At 42.6% G+C, this 15,525-nt stretch overlaps 1 protein-coding gene across 4 annotated transcripts in view; it reads left to right on the top strand.

The window, feature by feature from the left end:
• ZNF236 (zinc finger protein 236) overlaps window positions 1-15,525 on the top strand; it is an 88,213-nt gene that overhangs the window by 5,123 nt on the left and 67,565 nt on the right. For all 4 annotated transcript variants that reach the window (XM_081078697.1, XM_081078699.1, XM_081078698.1 and 1 more), the window contains exons 2-3: window positions 5,906-6,048; window positions 7,258-7,422. In XM_081078697.1, the coding sequence (XP_080934823.1) occupies window positions 5,906-6,048; window positions 7,258-7,422 (308 nt within the window). The remainder of the gene's footprint in view (window positions 1-5,905; window positions 6,049-7,257; window positions 7,423-15,525) is intronic.

Here is a 15,525-nt window from a genome sequence, read left to right as displayed (position 1 = left end):
GTTTGGAGCTGTCACGGGTCAGAGCTGCTGTGGACGCCGTGCACTTCTGGGTGGTGGTGGACATGCAGCTTCCTCGCGTGACCACATTACTGTCCACCAGCAGTGTCGGGCGTCCACGTGCTCTGCAGTGTCAGCAGCACTGAGTGTAATCTGTCCTTTTCAGGGTGGCCATCCCGGTATGTGTCATGTTGTCTCATTGGGACTTGTAACTCGCAGTTCTGTGTGAGTAAGGCTTTACCACTAACAGCCGTTCGTCCTCTGTGTGAAGCTCCTGTGCCTGGTGTGCATTTTGAAGTTTGTTTCTTTACTGGGTTGAAGTTTGTTTTTGTTTTATTTTCTCAAATATTTATTTTTATTACTTGTACATTTTTATTTCTAAAAAAAGACTTTAAATTCAGATAGATGTATAGTCAACCACTACACACATTATTTAAATGTAACAAAACCACAGTATATTAAAATAATAGCAGAAGAAAACCTTAAGTGTCTATAGAGTCACTTTCCAGCTAAAACAGTTCTAGGCTCAAGGTCTGAAAGTTACAGGCCTTTTAGAGAATGATCCAGCAGTGTCATTCTCCAAGAAATAGGACATTCGCAGCCCCCAGAAGTCCCTATCATGTTCTGTCCAGTCAGAGACGAACCACTATCCTGATGTCTGACAACCTAGATTACCTTTGTCCATTTATTGAACTTGACAAGATGAAACCATACAAATGTTTTCTTAGGTCTGATTTCTTTTGGTCAATATGTGAGATTCACTGTGTCACTGCATATCGCAGTAGGTTGTTTATTCTCGTTCTCATTGTTTGTGCTACAACAGGTCTTCAAATAACATCGTTTGGGACCATAATTGTCTCATTGAAACTATACATGCTTTTGACAACTAGCATACTTGGCTTGGCTCTCAATTGAGTATATTTTATACTGAAGGAACCTGAACAATCTTAGGCTTGCAGTTGGGATAAAATGCTATTGATAAAATTCAAGCTCATCAGCTGTCTTCACATTAGACATGAGGCAGAACCTGGGGTCTCGTCTCAGAAGCCTTGACCTTGGGAGGCATGGGAGCATGACTGGTTAGGAAAGAGCCTTGAATTATGAGCTGAAAATTACTCCTAGTTCTGCCACTGGCTAATGGTGCGGTTTTGCCAAGGAGCTTAATTTCTCTGGGGTGTTAGTTTCCTCAGCTATACAACCAGGGGGTGGAGTGTGTGGCTCACCTTGTTCCCCAAGTAAATTTCATTTCTTACTCTTTAACTTAAATCTTTTTGAATAGGTGACACATTATAATGGTTCAGAATTTAAAAATATGGAAGTCCCCTTTCCCAGCTCTGTTCCCCAATCTGGTAGTTGCCTTTTATACAGGCAACCAACTGATTTTTTTCTCATTTCTGCAGGGAAGTAATACACACATACATGCAATTGTGTCGGATATCTCTGCCCCTCCCTGTTGTAAAGAAATGATGGCATCTAGAACATACTGCTTCTTCCCTTGACTACATTTTGAGGATTATTTTTCCACATGAGTCTATTTTATTTCCAGATGAGAGCCTGTTAAATAGTAAATACATTTGAATTGGTAACAGGTAAAATGCAGAAAGTGCAGAAGCCTTCCCTGGTCCTGCCCATTCCTCTAGGTGCCAGCAGGTTTGACTTGAGCGCTGTTTGCTCCTTCCTGGAGGAAAGCAAGTGCTATGGCTGGTGCTGTTAGCTCAGTCGTCAATTTTCTGAGAGATTCTACAAAGAAACAATGAGCGCATTTCACCTCGCTTTTAGGAACAACCAAATGGCTGAGGTGTGTACACAATAAGAGCTGTTAGTGGGTACATAACCAGCTGAAAACAATGTTAGATCTGACTTAGGTAACTCTGAGGTGAAGGGCATGAGGCAATGAGGCGAAACGTAGAAATTAGATGCACTGGTCTTGGGGGCTTCAGACAACTGGGAGATTAGCTTTTATCTCCTCTCCAAATATTTAGCAAGTATTTGTTAGGCACACATGATGTGCCTTACCTTGCCAAGGCATCGAAGGTACAGCGAGGAAGCAGAAAGGGTTCATGGGCCCCAGCGCCTCAGAAAACGTCCAGCTGTGCTAAACCCCGAATGCTGACAAAGTGTGCAGAGATGTAGGAAACAGGAGAGAAAGTAGAAGGGAATAATAATGATAATGGTACAAAAGAGAAAAGAAGAGAGAGAATGGTAGAGATTAGCCAAAGTGGTACTGATTTGAAGTCGGGAGATGGCTGTCCGACTTCCCAAAGGCCTCGCTGGTGACTTCAGAGAGCATTATGGCGTCACAGGATGAAAAGGGGGTGCAGCATGGTTACAGGGTTCAGAGCTGGGTTCTTAGAGGAGCTATTACCCCTTCTATTTAGGTAATAGAAAAGGGGAACTGTGGACAGTGCCTGTGGAGCAAAGGAAGAGAGAGCAACTGCATTCTGGGAAGATTTTTATTCAACACATAAAAACAAAAGTTTGGGGGTAGCTCAGTTACTTTAGACAGTGGAACTGGTGTACCTCTCATTTTACTACTAAAAAGGCCTCCTCAGGGTTTATGGAAAACTGAGCTCTTACGAGCACAGGCTTAAGAGTTTAAGGCAGGAGATGCAAATTTGAGTTAAACCCATGGGGTGCTATAAATGCAGTAGGTTTTGTTGGAATTTGGCGTCATACGTGTATCATAGCAAGACCTTTTGTTTAAGAGGTCAACTTAGGTATCTTAGATTGGGGAGAAGGACAGACTTTGGCCATTAGGATTTAGCTGACTGGCCTGACTTGCGGGGCCTGATCTGCGCAGAAGCTCGTCTAGTCCCAGCCATGCAGAGCAGGCCTGAGTGTAGTTGTGGAATATGCTTAGGGAGTGATGGGTAGGCCTTGGAGTATCCACGGTGAGCATTACACAGATGGCCGAGCTTCTGAATCATTGTGAGGCCCTGTTCCTAGAGCGTCAGGACACGTTTTCTTATTTAGTCTGCGCAGCTGTGAGATAAGCTTTACTGTTTGGGGGGTGGTAGACAGACAGGCATTATATACTATTTAGGATCTCTATTAACGTAAAGAGTTAAACTGATTTTGAAACAAATCTCAAAATTTTTCTCACGGCAAGCGAAACTGCTCAAACAATTTCTGATCTTCATACAGTGTGTGATCCGTTTTGACAGTGAATTTGAGTTCTTGGTAGCAGGAAGGGTGACTGGTTAAAGAGAATGGTCACATCTTTGTCCGTGAGGTGACTGTCTGGGAAACTGCGTGGAATTCTGTGTCCCGAGTCTCCCTTGCATCAGTGAAACCTGGGTTCATCCTGTCCTCTCGGGGACAGAACGCATAGTGGAAAACCATTGTCGGGGTGGACTTTAGGACTTGAGCACTGCTCGGTGCACGTAGCTTTGTGCTGGTTTCGTGTGTGGAGGCGGGAGCTGCAGAGAATATGCTTATTTGGATTTGGACGACGGCAGGAGTCTGTGCGGCCCAATGTCCTGTGCACGTGTAGCTGCCTCTTAAAAAGATGCAGCGTCTCAGGAGGGCTGGCCATTCAGAGGCCGCCGCTCCTCTGATCAAGCCTCGTTTAGGTGCCGACCCCGTCAGGTGACCCGATGGCCCCCAGAACAATGGACGTGTGCACAGACATCTAGTATTTGCTTGTAGTTTCGCAGGGTTTGTGGGTACCTGAAGCCTACCTGTGGCCTCCTCTAGGTTAAGAACCCCCAACTAGGGATACGTCATTTCATAGACCTCTTTCTGAACAACAAATGCTCTGGGGACCAGAAATTTGAATCAACACAAAGGTGTGATGGACAGAAGAGCCTATTTTGAGGCTGAGGATGCTGCCCAGAAGGGCCAGCTCTGCACAGAAAGAAAGCAAAGTGTGGGTGACACGGCCACCTCATTCCGGGAGAAAGGCCTTGTACTTTCTCGGTGCAAAGGGAACGGCCTCGATTTCGACAGTGTCTTCCCCCAGCGCAAAGTGGTGTTCCGAAGATGCTGTGTGCTTTAAAATTATGCGCAGTGGGGAAAGTGGAACGTGTTTTTCCCCTTAAGTTAACTTTATTTTGAATTATTATTTCAAGTTTTCTTTAAACAAAATTAGTATTATCTGATCACTGGAGGAAGGGACTTACATAAAAAAAAAATTATTATATTTTGAGCTTTGTTAAGGAGAGAAATCTTGTTCCTTAAGATAAAAAAGTATTTTTGCGGAAAAGTCTTAATTCATAAGCAAAACAATGCCATTTTTTAGTTTTAAATTTATAGTTTCTTGTCTCTCAGGGTTTTATTTGTCAATTGCAATTAATTAAATTCCTTCTCATTTTTGAGTAACACATCAGTAGTTTCAGCATAGAGGCTATGAAAATTGTTTCATTCTGCATGCTGAAATAGCTTTTGAATTTTGCATTTTAGATCTTAATTTGAGGCACTCTTTTATTGCTGTATTCAACCGTCAGGTTAAAACATTTGCTACTGAGTTCTTGAAACACATTTTTCAACAGATATCTTATTTGTACTTTCCTAACCTCTAAACTATTTCTTACCATCGTAAAGACTTTTCCAAAGGGAATCATAATACATCAATTGAATTGGTCCCAACAATCATTTTATTTGGGCCTGGGGAGTCATAAAACATTTCATTATTAGTTTAGTGCAGAAATTTTGAAAACATGGTCTTTGAAATAGAATGTGGATATAGTTAAGAATAGAATAAAAAATATGTATATCTTTTCCTTAGTAGACCTATCTTATTTATGAATGAAGTTGCAGTCTTTTGAATTACATTAGTATTTTCGAAACTGGAATTGGCTTTGCTTGTGCATGTGCCAGAAGAATTTTTAAAGCTGTTGCCAGCACTCTCCAGTGCCTGTTCCACCTCCTACAGGGTGTGCACCCCTCTCCCATCTGTGGGGTATCAGGCTTCATGCTTTGACCAGATTGCACTGTGGGCTCTGGGGACTGCTGGCTGGAGTGGGAACTACAGGCCGTTTTCGCAAGAGGGATTGAAAGGTCTAGAAATTTGGAATGCCTGGTTTATTATTACTAGCACATGGACGTGCTTGAGAAATAGAAGACTTTCTTGAGTCTTAAAATTAATCCTACCCTATTTCCAAATTTCTCAGTTCTAATATTTGGTCACATTTGATACAGAGTTGTATGTGACGTGTTTCTAATCTTTGTGGAGTTGGTATGTGTTATATATGTATACCCAAATTATAGGCCTGGAGTGTATTTACTTATTTTAAAGAATTGTAGTGAGTTTGGGCATCTTTATTTTATGACATTCTTGACAGATTTTTCTGGTTATTACGCTGTTTTTCTTATTTGGAAATGCTTTTCAGGTTTAGCCACTTACCTAAATGGGTGAAATCTGAGGCTTGTCCAAAGCCTTGCCACCTTTCCCTCCCTCAGCCATAACTATCTACCGGAGAGAACACAGGTTTTCTCTTTGCCACCTGCCCTTGCTCTGTGTGAGGTAGCTTTTATACTTCACCTGAGTTTTGTTTACTGAGTGACTTAGGCACCTGCGTGGATTACTGGTGAACCCCCAAGTGACTTCGGGGGACCGCCTCCAAGGTCTGTAGTGACTTCAAAATGACTGCAACCAGCAGGCAGGTTACGAACCTCTGGGCCTTCGTGTGAGTGTGGAGTCCAGTCTCAGGCGTGAGTTCCAGGTTTCTGCCAGTCCCACTGAGAAGAGTTTAGGACTCTGGTCGATGTCTCGGTCATTTCAGCATTTCTCGTTTTTAACTTACAAGCCTGTCCATTTAACATTTTCAGATACTATTCATTTCATCTGAACTCGCTCATAAATCTCTGACATGATTTGGTTTCTAAACAATAACCACGTAATTGAGTTTTATTTATGTCATGTGAATAACCACTGGTATTTATTGTCTGTACTTGTGCAATTTTATAGATGGAGTTTTAACATTGAATGAGGACAACACTAATTATGTGTACCAAGTCCCAAACTTCCACAAATGTGAGATCTGTTTGCTGTCTTTTCCCAAAGAGTCCCAGTTTCAACGCCACATGAGGGACCATGAGCGAAATGACAAGGTACGTATTTTTCAGAGGGCGTCAGACCTGCACATTGACACTGCAGGTGTCGAGTCCACATGCAGGAGACGATGTTTTCCGATAATTTCGGTTCCTAAATTGTGAAGCATTTTAAATCATATAAATATTTTGACATTTTGTTTTTCATTGTAACTGTATTCTGAGCTATTATTAGGTAATGAGAAAAAGTGAGAGCTTGTCTAGTGAGCCCATATATTGAATTATGATGGAGAAACAAATAGTCTTAAAATCTGACTTTTCAGTAGTTCCGATTTCCTCTCTGACTCAGCACAGAATTGGTCTGTCTTGATGTTCCTTTCTCCGGCAGGGGTGGGACCCTCAGTGGCCATGCACTGTAAGTGCTGTTCCCAGTATGTTGGCTGGATTTCAGCAGTGAGCACGGCTGTCTTAGGTGGAGACGTGGACCCTTTGCTGCAGTGCACTCTGGAGATAGGCGGGGAATGGTAGTGTCTGGAAGGAATGCTTTATTTGCCTGATAGATGGAAAGTGGCAGGACAAACCACAATTAAAAAGTGGTGGCCAGCTTTTCTCTAGGTAGGTGAGCCATTTGCGGGCGGAAAAACACTGGGGAACTCTCGTCTGGAGACCAGGATACAACCAGCTCCACTTTCCTTCCAGTGAGTGACGATGCTGTAGCTGTAATCATATATGCTCACAGCATAACCACTGGCCTCCCCCTCCCAGGCTGAAGTCTGAAAACACGGACTTCTTCCTCATTTTAGGATAGAAGTAAATGCCAGGGATTATCTTTCTGCAAGGAAGTGACAGAGCACCTTCCATTTGGGGCACGTTTCAGAGCGACCTCAGCAACTCTGTGCACCTCCATGTTCCCGATCACTTAGTTTACGGGAAGTAATTCTGTTTACAGCAGTGGCTGGTCAGCAAAGGGGACATCGCGCCCGGTGGTTAAGTCTCACATTTGTTTCCGTGGAGTCGGCGTCCTGACACGTTTGCACGCAGCCTCTCCTGTGCAGTCTCCCCTGCACAGGTGTGTGGGCGTCCTGACAGTCCCTGGAAGCGTCCCCAAGGAGCTTGGTGTGTGGGTTTTGGAGTTACTGACTTGGGCTCCACGACAGACGTTGAAGTGCCCAGGGAAGATGGTAGACTGTGGTTCTTGTTCATATTTGGGTGCCTTTCACTGTGGAAAGATTGTCTTTCAGGGGCTTCTTGACTTTTCTCTCCCAATAGCCACATCGATGTGACCAGTGCCCCCAAACGTTTAACGTTGAATTCAACCTGACCCTTCATAAGTGTACCCACAATGGGGAGGACCCCACCTGTCCTGTATGTAACAAGAAGTTCTCCAGAGTGGCCAGTCTCAAAGCACATATTATGCTGCACGAGAAGGAAGAGGTAACTATTTCGGCCTGTAGTTTGTTAACGGATTTTTAAAATGCATCTATCCCTTAGGACAGGGGTGTCCAAACTTTTTTCAACATTTTTCACCCAGGGCCATATGCGGTAAAATACACAAACAGGCGGGCCACTCACTCGAGGTGAAGTACGTATTGCCTCACCTGGTTTATTTAAGTAAACTAAATATGTTTTTGGAATTTGCTGCGGGCCAATAAAAAATGGATCGTGGGCCGCAGTTGGTCCGCGGGCCGCAGTTTGGACACCCCTGCTTTAGGAGGATGTTAGTACCAACTAGTTTAAAAAGCTTGTCCTATAGCTCTCAAGGGATTCACTCTCGTTAAATTTGCCTTGGCTAATCTCCAGGTCGCCCATGAAATGTTTTCTTTTCCAGCCATATTAATTAGAGTACAGACGTTTGCACGTGTAGTGTATTTGGAGGATCAAAATATGTCTACCTTGGTTAGAAGAGCCCCCCACCCCAACCCAACAGAAAATAACTTGTGTAGGACTCTGTAGAGGCCAAAAGTAGATTTCTGCCGTCAGAGATGGCAGAATCTGCTTGCTTGGTTTCTGGATCCCCTGACATGTGGGGATTTGGGAGACGAGAAGAAATTCATGAGACACAAAGCAGCTTATACACAGGTGAACAACCCTGAAAGGCCACGGGCATAGTCTCGGCACAGCTTTAAGGGGGGACAGGGCAACATTGAGGACATGTGAAAAAGATGCCTCTTGGGGTGCAAGGACCTATTTTAAAGTATAAATGACTTGCTTTGAAAATATTCTCTCCCCACCCGGATTACTATTGTAGAAAATTAGGAAAATTCAAAAGGGAAGGAGAACATAAAAGTCACCTCTAATTCTACCTTCCAGGGTTAATTACACATAACTATTTGGTGTATTTTCTTCCTGAGACAGAAAAACAAATACAGTATTTAAATTGCATACATAAAATTTGCATCCTAAAAATTGAGTTCACACTTTTCATGTAGGTTTGTGTATTTTTATATATGCCTTTAATTTTTCATATAAAAGATTTTTATCTTTTTAAATGTTATTATGTAAGTAATGTGTGTTTATTTTGGAAAATGTTAGAAAGCAAAGATTAACAAGTAACATCATTAAAAAAACCAGTAATCACACCAGTTGTAGAGAGTGTAGTGTAGTCTCTCAAAGTTTTTTTTTTACTATGCGTGCTTTCCATAATTGTTTATGTGTTTAAAAATATAGCTTTTGTAATTTAAAAAAAAGTTATGCCACTGGACAAGCTGTTTTGTAACCTGTCCTTTTCCCTTAATATATTGTAACTATATCCTTCCCGTTTGTATTTGCTATATCATGATTGTTTCCCCCATGCCATGTTTTTTACATTACTTTGTTAACGTCTTCAGCATCTGGACATTGCATAATGATATTTAATCATTTCCTTTATTATTTAACCTTTAAGTTGTTTGTGCCTTTCAGTATTGCAAACACTGCAACTTTGTATATATCTACTTATTTCATTAGGATAGATTCCTACAGCTGGATTTATGGAATTAATAAGACTTGTTTCCTAAGCTCTATAAATGTCACAGTCTGTTCCAGAAGCATGTGCTCCATCTACCATTCACTACAGCACTTGTCAGAAATGGCCACGGTCTTGTTTTTAGAACAGAAAATGTTTGCATTAAATACTGGCACGATAAAGTATTCTGAAATAAGTACTGCATGTGCAGTAAAACATCACACAGTAGGGAAGGGTGTTGTGAGGGAAGAGTTAAGTCTCCACCAGCCTATTCCGGTTCTCCCGGAATCAAGTTCTGGAATTCCTTCCTTTCGTAGCCCTTCAGGGGAACTCTGTGCATATCCGCCTCCTCTGCACCCCGCTGAGGCAGTGGGTCATCTGTGCCTTTCTTCAGTTACCTGTCTCAGGTGTGTTTACACCTGTTCATCAGAGAGCAGTCTTCTTGTAACAGTCACAAGGTGTCAAGTCCTGTATGCCTGTGTCATGGTCATTACTCACTGTTGCGCGCGCGCGCGCACACACACACACACACACACACACACGGGTTGTTTTCATCTACAAACAAAGCACCAGTGAGCAAATCTCCCTATGCGTTTGGGCACCTCTAATGCAGTGGTTCCCAAGGCAGGCAATTTTGTTGGTTGTGGGAAGGGGTTGAGGTGGCATTTAGGGACCAGAGGCTGGCGATACACTGAAACTTCCTTCAGTGCACAGTACCCCCTCCCGCTCCCCATGAAGAATGATCTGGTTCTAGAAATGGCACTGCTGGGTGAAAGCATATGTAAAGTTAGAATTTTGATAGGTATTGTCGAATGGTTCTCCAAAGAGGTTTTATCAATTTATACTCCAGCCAATTATGTCTAAAAATGCCCATTTCCTCATGCCATTTTCAATATATGTGTTATAAGACTTGTCTTTTTTAATCTGGTAATTGTAAAATGGTATGTTTTTGTTGTTTTAATTTGTGTTTCCTTAATTATGAGTGAAGTTTACATCTTTTCATGTTTATTAGCCATTAGTAGTTTTTTCTGTTTTTTGATTTTCTTTCCTTATTTTGAGGGAGTGGGTCGGGATTATTAGTCTATTCTTGTAGATTTGTGTTAGCTATTTCCATACATGGGAAGTTGGCTTTTCTGCTCTGTGTGATAGAAGTCTTTTCTGGTTCCTGACTTTTTATTTCTCTTGGCAATAAATTTTTAAATTGTCAAGTACTCGAATTTCCAACCTATTCACTGACAGATTCTGGTTCTTGTAACTTGCTTAGAAATACTCCCAAGTCGACAGTGATTCTTTTTTAAAATCCACTGTGTCTTCTAGAGCAACACACACGCAGTGCAGTGCACACACCCGTTTCAGAAATCCCGAGGTCACACTGACACCTCCAGTGCCAGCCCACCCTGGGGATCCCGTGTGCCTCCCCCGTTGGTGTTTGCATGTCTGGTGCCCCACAGTGAGGACCCTGCTCCCAAAGTGGCAGCGCATTCCTCGAACCCTTTGCTCAATCCTTGTTCCTCTGAAATCCTTTCATGTTGCAGGGCCGGGTTTTAGGTGAGTGCAGGGGCCTTTGATCCAGTTTGCTTGCTGTGCCAGGCCTCTCCCCTGTTCCTTTCTCCTGAACCACAGCCCTCAAGTAACTGCCCTCCATTTGGGCAGCTTAGTGAGACCACAGAGACAGCCCAAAGCAGAGGAGGGATTGCGTGCTGTGCAGCTGGGTTATGAATATTTGGATATTAATTTATTCTTAGAAGACAGAATGATAGAAACCAGAAGCACTCAGGGAGACATCCCCAACCCACTCTCCTGGGCCGCCTGGGGGAGGAGACCAAAACACCTTGTTTTTCTGGTTTGTCTTTGCTTTCTCTTTTGTAATGCTAAGCAAATGTTTTCATGCTTTTTACTTTCGTTTTCTGCTTTATGAATGTGAACTTTAGAATTTTGCCTGCTTAAAATTCAGTTAGTGTTTTTATTTTGATTGCATTGAGTTTTTATTTTAGATTGTTCCTGGGGAAAATTGAACGTGTTTACAAAATTGAATCTTATTGTCAAAACATCACTCAGTAATGTTTTGTTCTTATGAATTCAGTACATTATTTAAATTTATTCTTAAATGTTTTAAGATTTTTATTAATATCATTCTGGGAGGTCTCTCAGTTTTATATTGTTTGTTATTGGACTGTAGGAAAGCAGTGTATTTTGCATATTTGTTTTGTAGCCTGCCATCTTGTAGCCTGCCAGAGATTTTCTTTGGGTTTTCAGGGATACAACCTTATCTACAAATTGTAATTCTGTCATAAGATTTTGTTTTGTTGTGCTTTGATTTCAAGTACCACATGGGTGATTTAAAATAAAGTCACCTTTTGATCATTGCCATTAAAATATGTAGTGATAGCATATCCCTCTAACTTTTTTATTTTGAAAAATTTCACACTTGAAAGAATGGTACAATGAATACTTGAAGACAATGAACCCTTTACCTGGTTTACCAACTGTTAAAATTTCCCAGATCTCACCCCGCCCTCCCATTTCTTACCAGTTAAAGTAAGTTGCAGACATCATGTTCCTACTTCAACTCCAAATACTTTAGTATATATCCCCTAAAAACAAAGATACTTTCCCCTTTATCACTTACGCTCAAGAATTGAGCATTGGCTGCAGTAATCCATCTTCAGAGGTCTCTATCCAGAGAGACAACAGGTGATTAGTAAGTGTAAGTGAGTTTCAGACTGAAGTGCTCGCTCTCCCTGTGACCCTAGGATAGGAGAAGGGTGACAATGGGCTCGGTCGGGCGGGGGTGAGCCTGCAGGTCTCATGGCGGAGCAGAGGCACTGCTGCTGTTTTCGAGCAGATTTCTCTCTCAGTCCCAGCTTCTGTAGTCTTAGTGTCTCAGTCAGTTTTTCACTGAGGCCAAAACCTAAGAGTTTTGTTTATGAAGTCATCAGATGCAAGCACCCTGAGAAGTATTTACGTCTTATTAACTTACTGGTCATTTGAGGCCCTACACACATGGCCTGATACTGCACACCTCTTGAAGCCCTGGAATCTCCTGTTCCACACGATTTTCACTCAGCCCCTGCTTTGTAACAGCATTTATTGGAACCCAGTTTCACAAAAATGTGATGTTATCGAAACTGGGCTGTGTCAAGCTAGTCGTCTGTGTGGCATCGAACAGTTGTTGAGTCTTGCATTTCCCTTGAGAAGGTTGGCCATCCCCAGGCTCGCTGATGTGTCTGTCACTTTCATGGAGCATTGATTGCCTCGCTCGCAGGCTGGGACCATGGTACATAGCCTGGTTTTTCCCTGTGAAATGGAGACCTTGCTCTGTCTCCTCAGAAGGATGAGGGGGTTGGAGATGGGAATGGGATCCTGTTTTGGGAAATGGGAGTGGAGCCTGATGGGACAAATGATGGGTTGTATTACATGAAATAAATGCGTGGGTCGGGGCGTGTGTGGAGCTTTCCTTTCCTTGCCCATCTCCAGGGTACCAGTGGAGATGCTTGTCTGCATCAAGCTTAGGACGTGTGAAGCGTATGCTGTGGAATAACAAAGGAGTCAGGATGACCGTGGGAGCACACACGGTGAAGAAGGCTGAAGCAACTCTGCACACACTGCACATTTTGGTGTTAGGATGACAGGAAAGAGCAGATGTGGCCCTTAAGCCGAGGCCGCTCACTTGTTCCAGCCTCAGGCCCATCTGCACAGGTCACCAGGACAGTGGGTTCACATGCTCCATTCTAATGTTTCTTCAGATGTACCTTTAAAAAGGTACTCTGACTTCCTCCATAATGGAAAAGAGAAATAGCATAATTTACCATTTCCAGAAGTTTTTAGGTTTGTATACATTATTTTCAAACTCTTATCCTTCATTATATGTTTCTCTTCTAAATTCTTTTGTCTAAATTCTTTTTCAGATTGTTTCCCAAAATGGAGCTCATAGTCCTTCCACCTCTGATGACTGCCTACTAGTTACTTCATTTGCCTCTGTCTGTTTTTATTGTTGTTGTTGTTGTCTAGCATTGTTCTGACGTGATTTCCTGAGGTGGGGGCCCCCTCATTGTCAGGCAGCTGAGATGGGAACTTATGCAGCCTGGTCTTGGCTGCGCTCTTGGTTTATTGGTTAAACTCCAGCTGTCTTGTTCTTTCACTATCGTGATTGTAAGAATGTAAACATTCCATAGTTTTCGACTCATTTTTATCCCCCCAAAAGGCCTTCGAGAAGTGTGTTTCCTGAAATTAGGTGACTTTACATTTTTATTGCTACAAATCCATCTTCTATTTCCTCTCTTTGACTATAACAGATTCTTTCTCAGATCACCAAATAATCATAGGAGAAGAAAAGAGTGGAATAGTCAGAAAAGAGGCTTTTTCATAACTGTGGTTTGAAGCTGGTAATGGAAGCGGTGAGCACGCTTTAGCGCTTGCCATACCAGGGAGAAGGATTCTGGAAGTCGGGATGTGAGATTCAGTAAGCTGACCTTAGCAACCCCACGCTGAATAGAGGTTCAGGAGCAGGCATTTTACGTGAGCAGAGTTCAGAAAAGCCTCTGCTGTACTTATTTCAGATGGGAAAATGTGTTGACAGTAGTGAAACAGGGTGCTCTCTCTTCTTTTTAGTGGTTGTACTAGGGTGCAGGTTTAGTTTTTCCTCTCACCCTGGTCTGGTGTTATCTGAGATTGTCCAGGACTCCACTTGCTCTGTCTCTTTGAACGTTACTTCTGTGACATGGTTTGCAATGCAGAGATGGAGGAAGGGGACACACTTCTGCCCTTTTAAGGAATGATCCAGAAGTTGGCTTTCAGCTCTGCTGATTTCTCACTGCACAGAACACAGTCATCACACAGGGTCACCTTGTAGTTAGAAGGGCTGGGAAATAGAGCTTGTCGTTGGGTAGCCATGTATTCAGCTAAGAGATCTCTTACTGTGTGAGAAAAGAAGATTAGATACTGGAGCACAATTGTTAGTCTTTCCCACATATGTTCCAATGATACATTTTTGGCTATCTTTGTCTATTTTGTATGCTTTTATTTCTCAGTTCATTGATTTGAATACGGTATATTAGTAATAACTGCAGGAATAATTACTGGGTCTTAGTCACATTTAAAAAAAATCTAAAGATTTCAGCTAAGACAGAGCAGCCTCTTTATCCCAGATTCCCCCTCTTACAACTAAAAATACGTAGAGATAATACAACTAACAGATAGAGAAAGACTCTGGAAGTTGGAAAGAAGGCTGGCAGCTGAGGGTTTCACGGCTGATGGACAACGTGGCAGTGAGTTCCCTGGGCTTCTGTTTTTCCTCTTGAACAGCTGGACAGGGTACTGGAGAAACGTGTGGCCTTCTGCCAACAGGCATAGGTGAAAACGCTGTAAGGAAAGCAGGCTCCCCTCAGCCTAAAGTGCTGAAAATATGGTCCAACAACAAAATCTTTTTGATGATGCCCACCCTACTCCAGCCAAATACCAACTGAAGAAGTACTTGGCCAGGCTGAGTGGAGAGTGGTTTCCCATCACATCCTGGCCCCTGCCCCTGAGAAGCAGACGGCCCTGTGATCCCTATGGGATTAAGTCAGGAGCTAATCGCACGTCCGTCTCCTGGCAGAAGAAGGCAGCACCCAGATCCCTGCACAAATGGCGTCAGCAGAACCAAGCTAGGAGCTGACCTTTTATCATCCGTCCACAGGAGCAGGTAGGTGTTCTGTTCCCCAGCTAGAGGAGTGTCCGTAGGTCATGGGGAGCTGAGCCCCAGCCCACTTGGCAGCAGTGAGACGTAACCAGGTGATGCAAGCAAAATGTACTTCCCCTGCCTGGTGTCATGGGACCCTGTGAGGTGAGCCTCTACCCCCACCTGGCTCTGTGTTGCATTTAAACAGGTGACTGAAACTGAAAGATAAGCTAAGCTCCAGAGTCTCCCAGCATAATACCCTGAATGTCCAGGATACAACTGAGAATCACTCATCATGACAAGAACCAGTGGTTCCCAACTCCAGTGAGAAAAGATAACAGATCACCTGGATGTTGGGATTATTTGGCAAGGACTTTAAAACAGCCATTGTAAAACTGCCTTATGGATTGTCTTGAAACAAATGAAAAATAGAATAGATGGAAGATAGAAGAACCAAAGGGAAATTATTGAACTTAGGAATCCCATGGTTGAAATAAAGCATTCAATTGAAGGGCTCAACTGTGGAATGGAAAAGACAGAGGAGAGCATCGGTGAACCTTAAGACAGATCAATAGAAATTACTTAAGGCAAACAACAGAAAAAAAATAGATTGAAAAAAATTAACAGAGCCTCAGGGAAATTTGAAGATCCCACATTTGTATCAAAGGAATTGTAGGACAGGAGAAAGAGTGTGGAGTTGAAAATATATTTGAAGAAAATTACCCAGATTTGGTATAAGGCATAACTTACACATTCAAGAAGCTTAATAAATACAAAAATAGGATAAATCCAAAGAAATCTACACCAAGACACATCATAAACATTTGAAAACTGAAGATAAGAAATGATCTTGAAAGATGCTGCAGAGAAATGATCGATTGCCTCTGGGATACCGCAATTCTGATGACAGTGAGGTTCTCATCTGAATCCATGG

The sequence above is a fragment of the Rhinolophus hipposideros genome (genome assembly GCF_964194185.1).
Source record: "Rhinolophus hipposideros genome assembly, chromosome: 17".
Classification (NCBI taxonomy): Eukaryota; Metazoa; Chordata; class Mammalia; order Chiroptera; family Rhinolophidae; genus Rhinolophus; species Rhinolophus hipposideros.
This window is presented reverse-complemented; position numbering and strand designations above follow the sequence as displayed.